The sequence below is a fragment of the Mus pahari genome, chromosome 19 (assembly GCF_900095145.1).
Source record: "Mus pahari chromosome 19, PAHARI_EIJ_v1.1, whole genome shotgun sequence".
Lineage (NCBI taxonomy): Eukaryota > Metazoa > Chordata > Mammalia > Rodentia > Muridae > Mus > Mus pahari.
This window is the reverse complement of record NC_034608.1, coordinates 42,564,532-42,585,087: the sequence shown is the minus strand read 5'-3', so window position 1 is coordinate 42,585,087 and position 20,556 is coordinate 42,564,532. Positions and strand designations below refer to the sequence as shown.

The following is a 20,556-nucleotide window of genomic DNA, read 5'->3' as shown; positions in this document are numbered from 1 at the left end:
TAGCTCAATGTTCTGAATACTCTAGTGAACTTTTTCCTGTATTTCTGATATAATAATTGAAGTTTTTCAAACACACTGTGATCCTATTCTTAGATGTTCACTCAGCTGAAACTGAGTGTTGTGTTAGCCTCCTTGGAATTGTGGTCAGATAAAAATCATATTTCTACTGATGGAAATGCTACTGATATTTTACAAAGACTTTTGGGCTGGAAACGAGACTATCTTACCCTACAGTCCAATGAAATAACGCACTTACTCATGTAAGTAGACAGAGTTGTGCATGATAAACAGATTAATAATTCCATTAAGCAAAATTTTTGTGTTCATTGTATTCTTCAGTTTTCTGTAGGATGCTTTGAATTATTTATTTATTTATTTATATGAGAAAGGATTTCTCTTTGTATAGCCCTGGCTTTCCTATATCTATATAGACATATAGATATAGATAGATAGATAGATAGATAGATATGTACATGTATATATAAGATATACATGTATGCTATAAAGATGGCAGCTTAAAAATAAAATGGTGATCAATTTTATATTGGCATGTTTTCGTATTTAAAGTGGAATTAATGTGAGCAAATCCTGAATTCCATGAGTTTGTATGATATCAGCTTTACTGCAAATTATATCAGTCTAATCTAATAATATAAAATTGTTTGTTTAATGTTACCTGTATAGATTAATGTACTTCATGTCTACTTTTTCACAGGAATAGATTTGTATCAGTTTCTTTATGATAATTTAGTATCAAATTTGCTTTTTGTACAGTTAAAAGTTCTTTTCTTTACTTTTCAACTTTTAGTGACCTAAGGAGTTACTGCACAATAAGGGAGACTTATTAGCAGTTCAGATAATAAACTAATATTCAATCTGGGAACTAGCCGAAGAAAAAAGTTGATATCAAATGAATATTTGCAATAATTTGGTTATTTTGCATACTTTATAATCTATCCAGATTGGAACTTGTTATGTTTCTCAAGTAAACTTTTAAGGAGGTAAATACATGCTTATGTAGTGTTCTACATACCTACGTGAATGCAAAGTCAACCTGTCATGGTGTAGTTACAGGAGACACCCGAAATACATCGGAGCAGCATCACCAGGTGGAATATGCAATAAAAGCTATGTTGTGGGTGTTGGCATGGTACGTAGTTTTCATTCTTCACTATATCACTACTTTTCAACAACCTTATACTTTGTACGTGTTTGTGGAGTGGCCCAATGGTTCAAAGAATTTGGTGTTTACACACACACACACACACACACACACACACACACACACACATCATCATCATCATCATCATCATCATTATTATTAGTCGTCTCTTGGGACAAAATTGTTCAAATTTAAAAATGTCCCATTGCATTATAAATTTCAAGTATAATTAGTATAATACAAAGCCTCCAACATCCTTTCACTACTTGGTTGTGACAGTTACTAAAGTTTGCTTGGACTTTTAAATAACTGAAACATTAGCCCCAAAGTAAAGATGCCTCTATGTGTCCAAGATTAGCAAGTAGCAAAAGCCACCAACTTGTGTTTTCCACTTCACAACACTTCACGCTATTTTCAGAATTTTCATTTCATTCTCTTAGGGGCCAAAAGTGAACTAATACTAACTCGCTTAGGTTGCACAATGGATGGCTCTTCCCGGATTTAAATCACACCACACTGGTTTGTCCAAGCCATGGCTGCCTTCCTACAGGTTTGAGAAAGACTTCTTTCTCTACTCTGGAGACATTCTGGGGACTGTGTCATCTTTTCTGCCGCTGCACACAGTGCAGGCTGCACAGCTGTGATGTGACAGTACTCGCTTTGTCTCCTTGGGAGCATGTGCCTTTCTGATTCACGTTTCACCGACTCTGTGTTTCTGCAACTGACTTCGAAAAGGGGGAAGCCAATTCTCACGGGAGCTGTGTGATTCAGAAGGCATTTGGTTCTTCTAAATATTCAGTTAATTTTGTGTGTGTGTGTGTGTGTGTGTGTGTGTGTGTGTGTACCTTGAAATTTACTAGTCTCCAGTTGCCTTAGCTTTCCCCTGGGAATTGAAAGTCAGACTTCCTCCCTCACCTGTTTGTTGCTTGCTGTGTCCTCTATAGCAGCAGTTTCAACCTGTGGGTCCTGAAACCCTCTGGGGGTCAATTGTCCATGACCCTTTCTCAGGGTCACTTAAAACCATTGGAAAACACAGATATTTACATCATGATTTATAACCGTAGCAAAAATCACAGTTGTTAAGTAGCAGCAAAAATAACTTTACGGCTGGGGTCCTGTAACATGAGGAACTGTGTTAAAGGGTCACAGCGATAGGGACATTGCTCTGTACACATATTTAAGGACTTTGTGTCCTCACACACTCTCCCTTGTCCTCCAACATGCTGGATATATAGATGCCTTTCCCGTGTGGATATGAATGAATGGCTGACCCGATGTATTGTACTATATTAATTTTCCTTTCATTTCTTGTTTTTTTTTTTGCTCTAATCTGTGTTAATTATATACAAACACTTAAAATCACTTGACTGCGTCATCCTTTCTATAATGTCAGTGTTCCGTTTCATCCCTCAGTGTCTCTACTCACTTCTTTCCACCTCACTCCCTCACCTATGTGCTCTCAGATCCCGAACCTTCTCAGCCCCTGCTCCAGGCACCCCATGGCCCTATGCGTTCATCCCTCCAGCTTGTATGTGTGTGTCAGTACAGGTGACTGGAAGGTCATGGGAAGGCAATGGGATCACACTTGGAGCAGAGTCCAATCAGTTTAGCTGCTCGCTTCTCTGTCTGCAGATCTCCTTTCTCCCTGAGAGCGCTTTTCTATGTGTAGTGATTATTATCATTTTGGGGGGTTGCTACACCACCTTGTTGTCTTTAAATATTTATTATGGATTTCTACCCCACATCAGTCCATATTGTTCCCAGAGAAAAGAAACCTTTAGATTTATAAGCTTTAACGTACTAGAGCTGGGCAGAGATGAACCTTCTCTGCTATTTTGCCTACTCCCTTGTGGTGATCCCAGAGATATCTCTGGCCATGTTCTACCTGGACCACTCCTACTCCATCAGGACAGCCCTCGTGGCCATAGGCTCACGATCTACCTAACCCTGTGGCAACTTTCTCCTTCTGCCTCTTTCTCTCTCCTGGTCCCTACCTCAGATGCCAAGCTTATGAACCTTTGCTCCGCCCCCTTCCTTCTGCCCAGCACAGGCTGTAGGCATCTTTATTAACCAGTGAGGAGAAACTTAAGGTGCAAGGTTTACACAGCATCATTTAGTAGACAGGAGGATCTCCTTATGTGTAGGGGGAGCAACCAGAGCTCGGGGACAATATTTAGCATTTGATAAATCGCAGCACCAGACCTACCCCCTAGATCTGAGACCTGATAACAATTCTCCACTCAGGCGGTGATGTTCCTGGATTGAGAAGTAAAATCATGTTCATCCCCTCAGTGCCTCTACCTTCGCTCTCCCTCACCTTCTCTTTCAAACCCATCAAGTCCAGTTCGCACTGGCAGACTACTGCTAGGTACGGGGGGGGGGGGTTGTCTCACGCCACTAGAAAATGACTTTTCCTCTCCCAGCAGCAACCAAATGCCGATGACAGCTCCTCAGCTAGAGGGTGGGGTCTCATCGTCTCCTCCCCTCCCCCATGCTGGGATTTTTGTCTGGCTTGAATTTGTGCATGTTGTCATAGTTGCAATGAGTTTTATGTCTATATCTGCCTGCCTTGTTACGTCTGGAAAACAGTTTCCTGGAAGTCATCTACCATCCCTGATTCTACATCTTTCTGCCTCCCTCTCCCCTATAGATCCTTGAACTTTAGAGGGAGGAATATGATACAGATTCCCATTTAGGACTGATCACTCCCGAGTCTTATTCTCTGCACATTGGCCATTTATGGATCTCTACATTGACCGCCATTCACTGAAAGATAAGGCTTCTCCTATGAGGGCTAAGAGATGCACTGGCCTACAGGTATAGCAGTGAGCCATGAGGAGTCACGGTGATGCTGTGTCTGTTTAGCAGAATAAAAGATTTTCCACTAGGGACCATGACCTACCTAGACACAGATTCTTGGTCTTGTGACGGTAGCAGGTATAAGTTCCATCTCGTAGACTGGTCAAATGCTCTCGAAATGTGCATGCCACTATTGCACTAACAGGCAGATCTTGCAGCCTGGTCATTAACATGTCTCTTAGTGTTCAGACTGATGCATGAGACTGGTGATCGCTTTTCTCCTCCAGTAGTGTGCACAGTACCTTCCAACACTGTGACAACCATCCATAACAGATGAAGCCTCCAGTTGACTACCAGCTGGATATCCCCATGTTGTATGAGTGAAGCATGTTTACCAGCTGGATATCCCCATGTTGTATGACTGCAGCATGTGATGTCTTCAGTAATAGCGTCTTGATGCCAAGCTCTTTCCTTTGAGGTTACTGTGAATGCGATTGTGACCATGGCCTCTTTTTCTGTTTGCTTGTTGGTGGTTTATAGACAAGCAACTGATTTTGTTCAAGTAGATTCTGTATCCTGCCACATTGCTGAATCTGTTTATCATTTCTAGAAGTAGAATTTTTAGAGTTTTTTATGAATAATATAATACATTATAATAATAATATAATTTGCAGATAATGATAGTTTGGTTTCTTCTTTCCTTATTTGTGTTCCTTTAATTTCCTTCTCTTGCCTTACTGCTTCAGTGAGTGCTTCAAACACAATGCTGAAAGGGAGGGGGAGAGTGGACAGCCTTGTCTCGTTCCTGTGTTCAGTGGGATTGCTTCAAGTTTTTCTCCATTTAGGATGACATTGACTGTGTGTTTCTCATATATAGCCTTTATTATGCCCGGTATGTTCCCTCTACTTCTACATTCTCTAGGACCTTTATCTTGAAGGAATGTTAGATTTCCCCAAAAAGCCTTTTCTGCATCTATTGAGATGATCATGTAATGTGGTTAATTACATTTGTCAATTTGTATACATGGAACAATCCCTACATTTTAGAGATAAAACCAACTTGACCACAGGGTGGATAATCTTTTTATTTATGTCTATGTTCTGTTAGCAAGTATTTTGTTGAGAGCTTTGAACCTACATTCATTGGCATCAGACTGTAGTTCTCATTTGTTGCATCTTTACCTATTTTGGGGGGGTATTGATGGTACCTACTTTTTGGGGTACTGGCTTCATGGAATGCATTGGGGAGAGCTCCTTTTATTTCTGTTCTTTGGAATGGTCGTTTTGAAAGTTTGGTAGAAATCTGCTGTGAACTTAGCTGGCCCTGGAGGGTTTGTTTGTTTGTTTGTTTGTGGAAGGCTTTTGTTACTATTTCATTCCCCATGGGGACTTTCTTTCCTTGTCTTGTCTCTTTGGTGTTCCTTGTTTCTTATATCTGTATGGCTATGTCTTCCTTAGCTTTGGGGAATTTTCTTTTATGATCTTCTTGACGTTCTTGTCTCTGCCATCGAGTTGAAATTCCTTTCTCATCTATTCCTACAAGTTGAAGGTTTTGATCTTTCCATGGCACCCCACATTTCCTGCATAGCTTTTTCCTATGCTCTTAATTTTTTTTTCACGTTCTTTGCTTATTTGGTCCAGATCCTCTACTTATCATTGAGTCCTGATAGTCTATCATCTGGTCAATCCAATTCTCCTTATAAGAATTCCCGTTGACAGTTTTTAGTTAAATTACCAGATTTTTTAATTCCATATTCATTTCATCTTGAGTCCTTTTCAATGTTTCTATCTCTTTACTAAACTCCACTTTCAAGTCTTGAATTGTCTTCCTCTCCATCGACCTTTTATTTGTTTTCTTGGGCATCACATAGACATTTTTCTCTTTACTTTCATTGGACTGTTTCTTTGTGTCTGCTTTAAACCTTTTGAATTATTTGGTGAAGTTTATGGTTTTTCTTTTAAATTCTGTTTCCTGGGGTTCATCTAAGTAATTCTAATTGGCAAACATTTCTACAGGACTGGTCAGTTTTAGAGGGGGGAGATGCTTGTTTGATCTTTCAGAATGTTGATTTTTTTTTTTTTTTGGCAATGAACTCTGGGCCTGTGAAACTCTTTGTTAGTTCTGTGTCTAATATGGACAGAGGTTAGGACAGAAGAGAGGGCTGGGGACGGGTTGGGGCTAGAAGTTAGAAATGGTTTAGATCAGCGATTCTGAACCTGTGGCTAGCTACCCTTTTGGGGATACATATCCGATATTTATATTATAACATAACAGTAGTAAAGGTACAGTTATGAAGTAGCGATGAAATAATCTTATGGTTGGTCACCTCATGGCTCACCTTATGGGAGTCACCTCAGTGTGAGGAGAAGCTGAGAGCCACTGGCTTAGATAGAATGAGGTCAAGTGAAAGGGAGGGCTGAGCTGGTGTGCAGAATGTGTGTCCTGGTCCAAGCCTGGCATGTTGAAATAGGGAATAACGGGGTAGAGATGTTGAGTTGGCATAGGAGGGAGAGGTGGGAAGCAGTTCAGGCTACTGCGGCCAGCACCAGTTGAGGCAATGGATCTGGATCAGGCCAGATGTGGTGGGTTGAGGAGAGTAGGATGAGCTGAACATCAGACAGAGTCTCCAAGCTAGACCTCGGAGATGGGTGCAGTATGGCAGGTTTTGTGTCTGCAGTACTCATATTCATAGTTTTGTGGCTGAAATGATTTTGAAAATTTTAACATGAAAGTTGGTTTATTTTGAGGGGGTCTCTTCCTCTGTGTGACTTTAGCCAATCGTTTATTTTCAGTTAGAATATTTTAAAAGTAGAAGACTGGGCATTAAGACACCAGCTACTATATTTTACCACAAAATCCAATGTTCCCAAATTGGGTGTCATTCCCAATGTCCTCCCTGTTCTGGCTCTAACCTTCACATGTTAACACTTGGGATTTCAAACTTAAATACTACAGATATGGGAAGTATACCTATTAGCTACTTATTTTTACATACCCATAGAATTTTTCTGTTTCAAGTCATACACATGTGTGCAATATGTGCAGTTTTGTAGGGTTTTTTACTTTATATATATATCACTTGGTTTTAATGAATACACAAATAAAAACTTGCACTAAATTAAAGTAGCCAATCAGCATAGATATGCCTAGCAAAGCAAATTATGATAAACAAAATATGCTCAACATAAAAAGAAGTAGAGAATAAAAATTTGTTATTTCAAAGACGTTTATCACTTACCTTTGTTTTATTCTTACATAATAATTTCTCTCTTCGAGGCCCCTTGGTCTTGCAAACTTTATATGACCCAGCACAAGGGAACGCCTGGGCCAAGTAGTGGGAGTGGGTGGGTAGGGGAGCAGGGGTGGGGTGGGGTATAGGGAACTTTCGGGATGGCATTTGGAATGTAAATAAAGAAAATAATAATAAAAAATTAAAGAAATAATAATTTCTCTCTTCAATTGTCTCTTAGTGTCCAGGAGACATAGGCTTGGAGGGACTCTCAGTGGTTATCGCTCAACTGATTGGCCTTCACATAGGATTAACATACGACGACGATGTTAGTAATTGTTCCTGTCCCGGCGCTCCATGCATAATGCAGCAGGGAGCATTGTAAGAATTCTAATGATGAATTTTATTTTTAAATTCTGTATTAGACTTACTTATTTTATTTTACATATATTTTGCCTGCATGTGTTTCTTTATGCCACATGCCTGCTTGGTGCCCACTAAGGGCAGAAGAAGGCACCAGATCCAAGATCACTTAGAACTGAGATTACAGAAGTTTGTGAACATCTGTGAAATACTGGGTATCAAACCCAGCTTGTAACTGCTAAGCAATCGTTCCGGCCCCTAATCATGACTAATTGTACATACATTCTTCCAAGATTAACTTTATGATTTAGTAAACATTGGATTTTTTATTAATTTCCATATTATAAGTTGGGAAATTGTTATATTTAATATCATATAAAATATTTTACATGTGATGTATGAGTCTGGAAAGTGCTACATAGTAAGATTTTTTATTGGAGGGAACTAGAGGAAAATAACTTAATGTTGAAGAAAACTGTAAAGTCTTACCTAAGCACATGATACTGTTGCTACTTTGTTGCCTAAAGACACACTCAACGATCCAATACAGTTCTGGCAGCTTTGGTTACTATTTTGGTGTAAAAAAAAAAAATGGAGGGAGGATTTGAAGGGGGAAAATGTCATTAATTTGCAAGCATTCTGATTCCTTATCTAGAAAACTCAACAGAGACAATCCACAGTAAGAACAAAGAATAAATACGTTAAAAAATGTAGAGTGAACAATTCTAGAAAAAAAGCATATGTTAATTATCAAATGAGACGACTTACAAAATTATCACATTTCTTGTAAATGTACATTTAACTTAATCGGAACCAGTATTTTAAAACTAGTTTTGAAGGAATTTTATGAGTTATATGTGAAATGATAAAGTAGACATGATAGATGGACAGTATTTTGAGCCATATGAGACAGAATCTGTAGTCCAAGGAGAGATTTTACAAATGAGAGGCACCGTGCACTGTCCTCAGATAGACAGAAAAGAAGAAGAGAAAGAGGACACTAGGCACAAGTCACAGTGAACCGCAGAGGGTGGAATCTGTACTGCGTAATCAGATCCCTGACTTTTATTAGGCCTTGATCACAGTCACGAGGTCTAACCCAATTGTAGAGTACAATTATAGCAGTTTGTAAGAAATGTAGCATTGTGGACTATATTAAAAAGAAGCAATGTACAACTCCAGTTTTACATCGAACCTCCACTGAAGTATGCATTTTTTTTTTATTTGAGCCATCTTGTAGGTCACATGTCCTGAGGGTCACATGATTTACCAGTGATGCACAGTCAGGATGTGGTGTTTTAGTAGGGCTGGTTTATCAGAGAATATCTTTTCACTGTAGGAGTTCCAGTGGGAGGAAGACTTTTAGCAACTGTAGCTTGCATGACTACATGAACTATGCATCAAAATTTGACACGCAGTGTCTTGGTGACCTGTCAAATGTGCACGCATCACAACAAAAGCAAGCCGTGTGTGGCAATGGAATCATGGAAGCCGGCGAGGAATGTGACTGTGGAAACGAGATGGTGAGTGGTGAACGCCATGCTTGACCACGGTTGGTCCCATCTGCCCATTGTCCCATTGTTCCCGTTGTTACGCTGCATGCTGGGTGCAGGCTATGACATCTTTACCATATGTTTGACACTGAGGATGAGACTATAACAAGTTAATTGCTTTCTGGGCCTCTTTTGCCATTTTCTTTTGTAAGTCAGAGTTCTGTGTAGCCTAGGTTGACCTTGAACTTGTGACCCTCCTACCTCAATCTCCCTAGTATTAGGACAGCTGGGATATTAGGCATCTCTTGAGTTGAGAAGACAAGTGTGGTCTGCGGGCCTGGTTGCATAGCCATTGCCCCACCTGCCAGCCTGAAGTGTATTTTGAATGTGTAGAATGAATGTATGAATGTATGAAGTCCATTTTGGCCACAACTCAGTAACAAGCACCTCCAGTGGTCCAAGCCTCTGTTTTTTACTGAAACATGCTAAATTTGATTCAATTTCCCCCCGTGTATCTCATGACTTCAATTTTTTTTTTAATTTTATAGTATGTTGTCTTATCTCATTAACAAACAAGTTTTTGGGTGTCTTTAAAAATTATTTCTAAATTCAGTGGTGTCCTTCATTATAATTCCATCAGCCAGATTTCTGATGCACACTACAGCCCTCTAATCAAACCCCCCATATTTAGTCTATTATAAAAATGACTGTCCTTTAATATTTAACAACTTTCCTCCATTTAAGTATTATAAAGTATCTTCATGATTCCTCTGCCAGGAATTGCATTTTTTTTCCCCATAAATAAAGCTGATCTCCTTCTTTACATATCATTAAATCCCTAAAGATTCAATCATCTTCTACTTTAAACAAAAGAAAAGAAAAACCTGTGAACGCGATTCAGTATGTGTGTCCATATTCTTGTATGGTCTCTAATTACATGGATTTCCAAAGGCTACTTGACTTTGCTGATATGCAACGCTGCAGTCCTCTTGCATTCTCCTGCTGCTAAATGTGATGCCCTGGCAAAAGACAGTGCTTGCTGCCTTTTATGAAAGAAGGAAGCAATGTAGTCTGTAGCTACTATGCGAGTGTCTAGAATTATAAAAGACTTTTCTTTGGATGCAGGGTTTTCGCTCTACAGCCTCTTATAATCTTCTCATGGTCCCCCCTTGCCTCGGTTGGGCTTGCGATCGCCAGCGATCAGACGTGTGCTGATGGTCACTACTCTGTAGCACATCCCCCATGCTCACTGTTGCCGAAGGATGTTTGTACTCCTTGTTGTTAGGTGGGTGGGCGAGTGGCTCCTGAGCCACGCCAGTGTTTCTAGCACTTACCAGAGTGGGCTTGGTGGTTCTGAAGACTATTGAGCATCTCTCAAGTGTTCAGCTTGTGGATATAAAAAAGACTTAGCTTCAAAAGGGAGGTAAATAAAGAAGAAGGAAGGAGGGAAAAAAATGACTATGCATGGCTGAAAAGGACACAAGGAATCATACTAGTAATTATTTACAAAAAGAAAGGGAGAAAGAAAAATAAACCCTCAACCTATAATACATGTAACTCTGTGTACAAATATGCATAGTTTTAATGAACTTTTCCCATCAGGCTGACAGAGCCAAAAAAAAGCCAAAGACCACCTAACAGAAACCCCAGTAGCAGACATTAGAAGGTTTCCTTTGAGGTCTTTGTAAGGGCTGTCTTCTCGAGAGACTCCCCAAACACACAACCTGTTGCTGTTGTCCTTGGTTACTACTATGAGGGGTAAGGTAATTCCCTACTGATGATGATATCACACACTTCAGAAACAGGACCCAGGGGTCCCTAAGCTGGAACTTACCTGAATGCAGATTAACTTTTGTAGTACCATAAAGTGCCATGCAAGTTTCCACAGGAAGGAGGCAACTGTCATACCTTCCCTGCTTTGATACCTATGAACCATATCAATGGCCAACCAGGCACAATAACCCAAAGAGTGCAGTAGTGGCACACACGCCTGGCGGTAACCAATGGCTCTCTCATTGGACTTAAGCTCCACACAACTGCAGGAGACCTAGCCAACTGATCAGGACTAGTGAGGTCACAGTGACTGGAGGAGAATCTACAACCACGATTCTATTAAACCAGCACAATCCTAAACAACAACCTACAAACATTTTTATTTATACCCACAGATATGTGTGGCCTTTACCCCTCATCTAGGAAACTTACACTTGCAGTAGACAGACACTTGGTAATAGAAAAACGCAACCAATCAATATGGAGAGTTGGGGAATCCAGTCCCAATGGATGCATCTACAAAACACTCTTGTATCTAAGGCCCAGGAACCACTGCAGAAGAAGGGGCAGAAGGATTCTAAGAGCCAGAGGATCAGATTGTGTTGCCTAGGTAGTGTCTAGGAGAAAACACTGGCCTATACTTGATAGGTAGAAAAAAAAGCTGGATGTCCAGTCATGCCAACCATCATATTGATTCTAGATACTTTCCAGCAGTCCCCAATAAAGATTGCAGTGTGCCTGACACCTGGGTATGGTTGCCTGGGTTACTCTAAGAAAATGTCTGAGCCGCATTTGCCCACTAAGTGAGCTTCTGGCCTGCAGGTCAAGACTGCTAGCTGTGTTCTGTGCCTTACTTCCCACCATACCAACTGCACCTGCCTTAATGAATATAACTAAATGTTGTCACTTTACACTCCTGCTCTGGACTCCAACAATCTAATTAACAACAGGGAGACCCATTCCATACTGATACCCCTAATGATCAATCCTAGTGCACGACTCTGAAGTTGACAGATCCCCCTCCCCCAATACTGCTCCACTATTTTGTGTTCTGTAAGAACCATCCACAAGATACTAAAGGCCAAACAGTATGACCTGAAATTACAAGAGTAGACAGGAGAGGGATTGAAGTATCTTTGGTGGAAAAATCAAGCGTTATGGGGGTCATTTGAACTCTGTAGAAGTGAAATGAATAAGAAGGATATCACTGAAGTGTCATATATCGAGTCAATGTAAATAGCTATGACATTAGAAGCCTGCAAACACTGTCATGACGTACAAACTCTATATTCTATTTTTTTTTTTTAACAACTGTAGGTGTTTTATGTAGTAGAGGCTACTCCTAACACTGTTGGAGGGAGAGTCATGAATAAATAATGTGTCTTGGTTGCATTTCCTAAAGTTTAGTTTCATTCACAATAGAAACGGATATCAAACAAATCGAAGAATTGAAGTAAGTTTGCATTTCTCCTATTAAGTCACAGTTCCCTCAAAAACATATTTCATCTCAGTAGATTCTGAGCCAGTAAACCAAATGTTCATGTTATGTCTCAACAACTGATTTCAGTGCTGTTCCCTTAGTTCTTACCTTTACATCTGCTTTGGGTGATTCTAGGAATAATAAAAGCTGAAGAGAGTGAAGCCTCCATGGATGTAGTTAGGAGCATAGCTTGTGAATTAAAGCGGAGACAAAGGAGCGAGAGTTATTAAAGCTGGAAGTGGTGGTGGCCTCTCCTAAAATCCCAGCCCTTGGGAGGTGGAGGCAGGCAGGCAGGCTTGGCACTGGTGCCCTCTGCTGTATGATAGAGCAACCGTGGCTACATAGTAGTCTATCTGAGAAAGGAAGGGAAGGAAGGAAGGAGCTGTGTGTGCTTGTGTGTGTGTGTGTGTGTGTGTGTGTGTGTGTGTGTGTGTGGTGGGGGGAGTCCTGTCCTGACCAGAATCCTATTCCTTCTGAAACTGTAGGAATGTCAATTTAAAGAGTGCTGCGACCATGAAACGTGCAGGCTAAAAGGGTCAGCACAGTGCGGATCTGGAGCTTGCTGCACGCCCACGTGTGAGGTGAGTGGGTGGCATCTACCAAAGGGAAGCCTCAGCCTGTGTTACAAGACGAGACGGACCACATCAACACGGAATAACACAAAGAAACTAGCAGGGATTCCGTGCTAAGGTACCATGAACTTAAAAAGGCGTCTCCAGACTGGTGTTTCCTAGTCTATAGTACAGAGACCGACTGATCTAAATGCACAGACAGGATAAAGTGTACATGCTACATTATGGAACGTGCCAATAATCAGGTAACTCATAAAGTTGGATAAATGATGACTGAAAATTATAAAGTGAGCAGCAGACAAAACATGTGCTACGCAAAGCACAGACTGGTAAGCAAAAGGCAGGCTGTGGGCAGTCAAAATGTTTTCTGCCATCAGAGTGATTATATTGTTATTGATTTTTAGTACAGGTTCATGTTTGCACATACACACACATGTTATGATGCGTGTATGAAGAGCTGAGGATAACTGGTGGGGCTAGGTCCTCTCCCTCTACCATGTGTGTTCTGGGGATAGGACTCGGGTTCCCGGCTTGGCATCCAACGCCTTTAACCACTGAGCCATCTGACCAGCCCTGGTGGCAGGCATCTTTGATTATCATACAGAAACACAACAAACGGTGGCATGAGTTGAGGCAGAGATGCAGCAGCATCCCTAACACGGCATCCCTAACACGGCATCCCTAACATAGCATCCCTAACACGGCATCCCCAACATAGCATCCCTAACACGGCATCCCTAACATGGCATCCCAACACGGCATCCCTAACACAGCATCCCTCACATGGCATCCCTCACACGGTGTCCCCAACACGGCCTGGCTAGGTGAGAGAGAAGGCAAGCGGCAGAACACAGAGTCCTCCAGGGTTCTCGCTCCTGCAAACCACCAGTCCAGAACAATCTCACAGGCTCCTTTCCCCCAACTGCTCTCAACCTCTGTGGTGCTGGAGAGTGAACCCTGGCCCTCGCCCATTCTCAGGCCTTTGGTTATCTTTAGATAGGCTCCCAGACTGTAGCCCCCACTGACCTTAAGCCTGAAATCCTCCTGATGCATCCTCCTGAGTTCTGGGGTTACCAGTTCAGTCTTGTACCATCATCTGCTCAAATTCTCTAGAAATGTCTAATTTAGTGCAGTGAGACTCGGATAACGAGAGTTTCTGGGCGTTAGGACAACCAGCACCATAGCCAGCAACTTCCTCAGGGTGGGTGGTTCCATGACCTCCTAAGGCCTCTTCCTTCTAGGTAGTCAGCCCACACACAACATCCACACCACAGTTCACACACCACAGTCCACACCACAGTCCATACACAGTCCACATACCACAGTCTACACCACAGTCCACACACCACAGTCCATACACAGTCCACACACTACAGTCCACACTCAGCCCACACTCAACCCACACTCAGCCCACACACCACAGTCCACACCACAGTCCACACTCAGCCCACACACAGTCCACACACAACAGTCCATACCACAGTCCACACCACAGTCCACACACCACAATCTACCCACAGTCCCTAACACTCACCAATCTGTTTTCCACTTTTATAATTCTGCTCTCACAAGGATCTAACAGCCCACTTCTAGCTGGTTGCTTCTAGTGGGGCCTGCTGAATACTTCAGTAAATGGATATGGAACTTTTTAGGAAAATGGAAGAATGATTTCCCAAAGTAAATGTGGTAATCCAAGTTCCCACATGATGGTTGGGCAAATTAAAGGCAGAGCAAAACCATACAGCTTACAGCTTTGTTTTACTTTATTTTTTCTATTAAGATTTCTTAAGTATCATTTTACTAACTGCTGTCACTGAGCTATATACACTCCAGCCCTGTGTGTACCCTAGGCATGGACTCTAGCACTGAGACACACACCAGCCCTGTGTGCACACTAGGCATGGACTCTAGCACTGAGACACACACCAGCCCTGTGTAAACACTAGGCATGGACTCTAGCACTGAGACACACGCCAGCCCTGTGTAAACACTAGGCATGGACTCTAGCACTGAGACACACACCAGCCCTGTGTACACACTAGGCATGGACTCTAGCACTGAGAAACACACCAGCCCTGTGTACACACTAGGCACGGACTCTACCACTGAGCTAAACTCGCACCCTGTGTGCACACCAGGCATGGACTCTAGCACTGAGGCACACGCCAGCCCTGTGTACAATACACACTAGGCATGCTCTCTACTGTTGAGCCACATTCCATCCATCAAATCATATTTCATGAACTTGAAAGCCATCTTTTACTATTTCTTGTATTCTGGTCTACTGAGAATGAATTGTTTTAGCTACTATTTGCCCAAGAAAGGCTTTATTTCTCATTAGTTTTTATCATTTGTGTGTCTGTGTGTGTGTGTGTCTTTGCCACAAAAGTCAGAGGACTGTTTGTAAGAGCCGGTTCTCTCCTCCCACCGTGCGGCTTCCACGTATTGAACTCCTGCTGTCACGTGCGGCAGCAGCCCCTCCTGTCCACTGAGGCATCTTGCTGATCCTCTCATTCCTTTCTGACATATGTTTTCAGGATATGAAATTCTAAATTGAGATTTCTTTCTTTCATTACTATTTTTACTTATCTGTCCTTTATTAAATGTTGATTCAATTTCAGATGATTATAATGTGTGTGTGTGTGTGTGTGTGTGTGTGTGTGTGTGTGTGTGTATTCCTACACAGGCACATGTGTGTGCTGTGCATATATATATATATATATATATATATATATATATATATATTTGTGTGTGTGTGTGTGTGTGTCTTTGTTTTCAACATATATGGATACGTCAACATTGGGACACTGTAAATTTTATTACAGATGGCAGCAGAAATTTATTCAATCAGTCACAAAACTGTATCTGAACTATGCAGAGAGACACTTGTTTTCTGAAAATAAGGAATATTGGTGGTGGGACAGGTGGACATTATTAATCATTCATTATTCTAAGCACTTTCCTGTTAAAGAGAATGTGATTTCCATTCGTAGTTTACAAGTATAAAAGAGATTCTTTTTATGTATCTCTTACACAAACAAGCTAGTCAGAGTCAAGGCTGAAACTGGGTTCGGGGTCTTGTCAACATCATAGGTAGGAACAGTTGTTCCGCGCTTCTCAATCTACGTGCTGCTCTACGTGCTGTAGAGCATAAGACATAATGGCTGCAAGTGGGGATCTACGCATATCCCGGAGAGTTGCCCTTCTCCGCGCATCCCGGCGGGTGTTTTACCTGACCTTTCTAGAACTCTTAGTTTGGAAAAGTCTCTTAGCCCCTCAATTAGCCTCAACCAGCCATGTTTAGCCATTTTCTTTGTCTAATACCTATAGTCACTCACAGCCCCTGATCTGTTTTCCTGTCCCCAGCTGTCAGCAGCAGGCACGCCCTGTAGGAAAGCTGTTGACCCAGAGTGTGACTTCACAGAATATTGCGATGGATCCTCTAGCCACTGTGTTCCTGACACCTTTGCACTGAATGGCCATTTGTGCAGGCTGGGCTCTGCATATTGCTACAGTGGAAGATGTCAGTCTCTCAATGACCAATGTGTCAGTTTATTTGGAAAAGGTACGGCTTGCTTACTTCTGTATTCGTGTTAAACTTGGACTGCTCTGTAGGGTTTATATTACCTACCCTAGAGCTTCGTTGAGGAAGAGTCTGAGTCACACTTTTAAGAAGTGAAACTAGGGGACTGGAGAGATGGCTCAGTGGTTAAGAACACGGACTGCTCTTCCAAAGGTCCTGAGTTCAATTCCCAGCAACCACACGGTGGCTCACAACCATCTGTAACAAGATCTGGCGCCCTCTTCTGGAGTGTCTGAAGACAGCTACAGTGTACTTACATATAATAAATAAATAAATCTTTAAAAAAATGAAACTAAGCTGAAATTAAAGAAAAAAATTATAGGCATGATAGAAATTTTTCCAAGAAAATTGGTATGCATGCATGCCTTTTCTCAAGGTTTAAGAAAAAAATGGTGCGCATACCTCCTAAATTCTATTAAAATGTAAATAGTAAATAAGTAGATTGCGACACTTTAATTTGCTGTTGTCTACCACATTCATAATCCAGTATGAGAACATGAACTTTACAAAGTTTGGAGTGGATGTCACTCACATGAGTTTTCTGACTGTGGGACTGCCACTTAGCAGCAATCACAGGCCATCCACCCAGAACCCTTGCTCAGGATTCTTGGCACATTTTGTTTGTTTTGAGATAGTCTCATTATATGGTCAAGGCTGACTTTGAACTCGTCATCCTCCTGTCTTGGCCTTCTTCATCTTTTCTTTTCTTTTCTTTTTTTTTTTTCTTCAACTAACATTTTAGAGAAGTCCAGATAAGGACTCCTACATGCCGGCTGGTGTTTTTAGTGTGCCCCAACATGATTATCTATATGTAGGGTGACTGAAATAATCTGAAAATGCAACCAATTTACAATGCAATGTTAGAGATCATAGTGTGGATTTGGGAAAAGAGCTAACAGGAAACCATCCTTCAAAATGACCAGAGACACCCGTGGCTATGATTGGTCCTTGAGAGGGGAGAGCGGTTAGGATGATAGAGCTTTCTATCCAAGACAACATGACCTCAAGGGAAGGGTTAGGATCCCATCAAAACCTGGAGAGGAACTTCACTAAGTGAGAGCTTGAAGTAAGAGAATTAGAGAAAAATCAGCCATAGCCAACATGGTGGGTGGCCAGAAGACAGGGAGGAGCCATCAGAAAAATCACCCAGACAAATGGGGGCTGGGTATATTCACAAGTCATTAGGAGCCCTTTTAATATTATGGAAACAATAGGCTCTCTCCTAGGAAATATGACCTGTCTAGCTACAGGTTCTTACCCCAAATTACTTTACCAGATATATATGTAACATCTTACAGAACTGACCTTACATCGGATCAGAAAGTATATGGTCACTTCCAGGACATTTGCCCACTACTGCACCAGTGGGCCTGTCTTCCCAGATCATTGTAGTATAGCTTGCAGGGTCACAGCTTAATAAGTATGATGATTGATTCTCTGGGCTTCTAACATGCATCTCACCTGCTAGCATTATTAAAGCTAGCCAGTAAGGATGAAATTTCCATGTCAGTACCAGTTTGGTGGCATCTTCAGCAACAGAATCTTCCCATTCAGTTCTGGAAAGTAATGAAAAAAATTGTCAATAACTGTGATGTTTGGGGATCTACAGAACCTCACTAACCAAAAGACATAACCCATTCCTGACACTGGACTTTATCTTCTAAAGACTGATGGGGGGTGGGGTGGGCAATGTTGCCCTGTCATAAAGTAACTCTGTTTAAACCCTTGTGTCTAGTGTAATTTTAATAATTTCATAATGAGCATTATACTTATATCATTTCCACACTCCCCTGCTCCTACAATTCCTCACACATTCTCCCAACTGTCTCTCAGATTTATGACATCTTCTTTAATAATTGTTTCAAACATATGCACAGCTGTAGTAGAGCCTGTTGAGTCCCTTTGGTGTTGCTCCTAAATGTATGTATTAGAATCTGAATCCTTGGGGTTGAATTATATTATCAGGGAGCTTGATACAGAAAAAGACAGATTTCCCCCCATCTTATCAGCCTTTAATTGCCCGATCTTCATCTAGGCGGAGAACCCTCTACACTGGCGTGTTAACTGTCTTTGTCTCTGTTCAGGGCCCTGCTTAGGTGTTGCTTGGGAGATCAAACAGCCTATGCCCCAATCCTCTGGCTCTTTCTTCGTCTCTTCTGAAATATCCCCTAAGCCTGAGGTGCAGTGGCTGTATTGGAACTGTCCTGGCAATGTACCATTTGGGGTTGGGCACTCCACAGTCAGTGTTCTCTGCATTTTGACCAGTTGTGGATTTCTGTGATGGTCTCTCTCATGAAGAAGAAGAGGCTTCTTGGGTGAGGGGCGAGAGCTGCACTTACCTGTGAGGCTAAGGATGAGGACTTAGAATGCAGTTAGAAAGTATAGTGGTTTAGGATAGCAGCAGTAGTGGGTCATCCTCTGGGTAGTAAGCTGGCTTGTGGTATCAAGCATGAACTCCCTTCTATTGAAAGAGCCTTATGTCCAATTAGAGAGCAGCTGGCTAGCCGCCGGATGCAGGCAGATGCCACTGTTACACCTTTAAGATGCTTGCTATCGTGGCCATTGCTGCGGTTCATGGCTGTTATAGCTAGGTAAGGACTTGATTGCTTTGCTCCCCCCAGCAACTTACACAAAACCTTCAGATAGCGTGAGGGCCAATTCTCAGGGGGGAAGGTTTCCATTCTGATCCACATTGATTGTGTCTGAAGTACACAGTGTTTTCAGCAATAGGGACTTTCCCTTCAACTTCTGGGAGGCAACTAAGGCAATGGCAACAGCAGATATGATTTTGGGAGTCTCCTTGACTCCTCTGTTCTACAATTTGAAAGGAATTTTCCCATGCCTGGTCTTAGAATTTTTTGTTAGATAGTCTATGTCTCTTCGTGGAGAGCATTATCACTTCAAGTGGTATGACTTCATATATATGTAATGAGTGTATATATACCCACTTAAGATGTGTGTGTATGTACATACATACATATAAACATTAAAATAATGTTTCTCTATGAACTTTTCAAACATCCTTAGTATTATTTATTTCTCCCCCCATTTCTGTCTGCTTCTCTCTATTGTCCTCCCTTCCCCTTCCCTTTCCTCTTCCCTGTTTAATTCTTTGTCTAATTTTTTCCCCATTTCCCCCTTATGAACATCTGTGTCCTACTATAACCCCAACTAAAGAAATCTCCCACATATAATCCACTTCTACTTTCCTGGTATCTTTTTAAAAAATATTTATTTCATTTATTTTTATGTATGTGAGTACACTGTAGCTGTCTTCAGACACACCAGAAGGCGGCATCAGATCCCATTACAGATGGTTGTGAGACCCCATGTGGTTGCTGGGAATTGAACTTGGGACCTCTGGAAGAGCAGTCAGTGCTCTTAACAAATGAGCCATATACTGACATCTAAATATTGAGTGCTAAGATCCACAAATATGAGAGAACATACAGCATCTATGTCTTTCTGGGTCTAAGTTACATTAATCAGTATGATACTTTCTAGATGAATCTGTTTAATGCAAACTTTATGAGTTCAATTTTATAGATGAATTTAATAATACTGTGTATATGTACCACATTTTCACTATCCACCAATCTGTTAGAGGATGTCTAGGTTGTTTCTGTTTGCAGACTATGATGAACATGACTAAAGCATCACGGCCGAACAAGTATCTGCAGAGTAGAATACGAAGTTTTGGTCATATGCCAAGGAGTGAGATGGCTGGATCACAAAGCAGATCTTCTTTGAGCTTTCTGAGAATTCTCCACACTGATTTCCAGTGTGGCTGGACCAGTTTGCAAACCACAAACCTCGAATGAGTGTTGCCTTTCCCGACATCCTCACTAGCATTAATTCTCAGTTGCTTTCTTGATCTTGACCATTCTGACTTGGGTAACACAAAATCTCAAAGCATTTTTAACTTGTGTATTCCTAACTTCTAAGTGTTAACATTTCTTCTAGGCTCCGCCCCACAGTTACCTGGCAACAGCCAGATGTGCCTGACTCACTATAAAAGGGGCTGCCTGCCCCCTCTCTTGCTCTTTTACTCTCTTTCCTTCTTCCATTTCCCTTCTCCCTCTCTCCACGTTCTCCCCTCCC

The 20,556-nt window shown here is 41.5% G+C and overlaps 1 protein-coding gene across 2 annotated transcripts in view; it reads left to right on the top strand.

Annotated features, from left to right (window-relative positions):
* The window catches only part of Adam18 (ADAM metallopeptidase domain 18), a 58,847-nt gene that overhangs the window by 17,691 nt on the left and 20,600 nt on the right, over positions 1–20,556 (top strand). For both annotated transcript variants that reach the window (XR_002381228.1, XM_021219390.1), the window contains exons 9-14: positions 94–260; positions 1,069–1,150; positions 7,433–7,572; positions 8,894–9,077; positions 12,786–12,881; positions 16,239–16,437. Coding sequence is in view for 1 of the 2 variants with exons in the window: in XM_021219390.1 (XP_021075049.1) it covers positions 94–260; positions 1,069–1,150; positions 7,433–7,572; positions 8,894–9,077; positions 12,786–12,881; positions 16,239–16,437 (868 nt within the window). In the remaining variant the exon portion in view is untranslated. The remainder of the gene's footprint in view (positions 1–93; positions 261–1,068; positions 1,151–7,432; positions 7,573–8,893; positions 9,078–12,785; positions 12,882–16,238; positions 16,438–20,556) is intronic.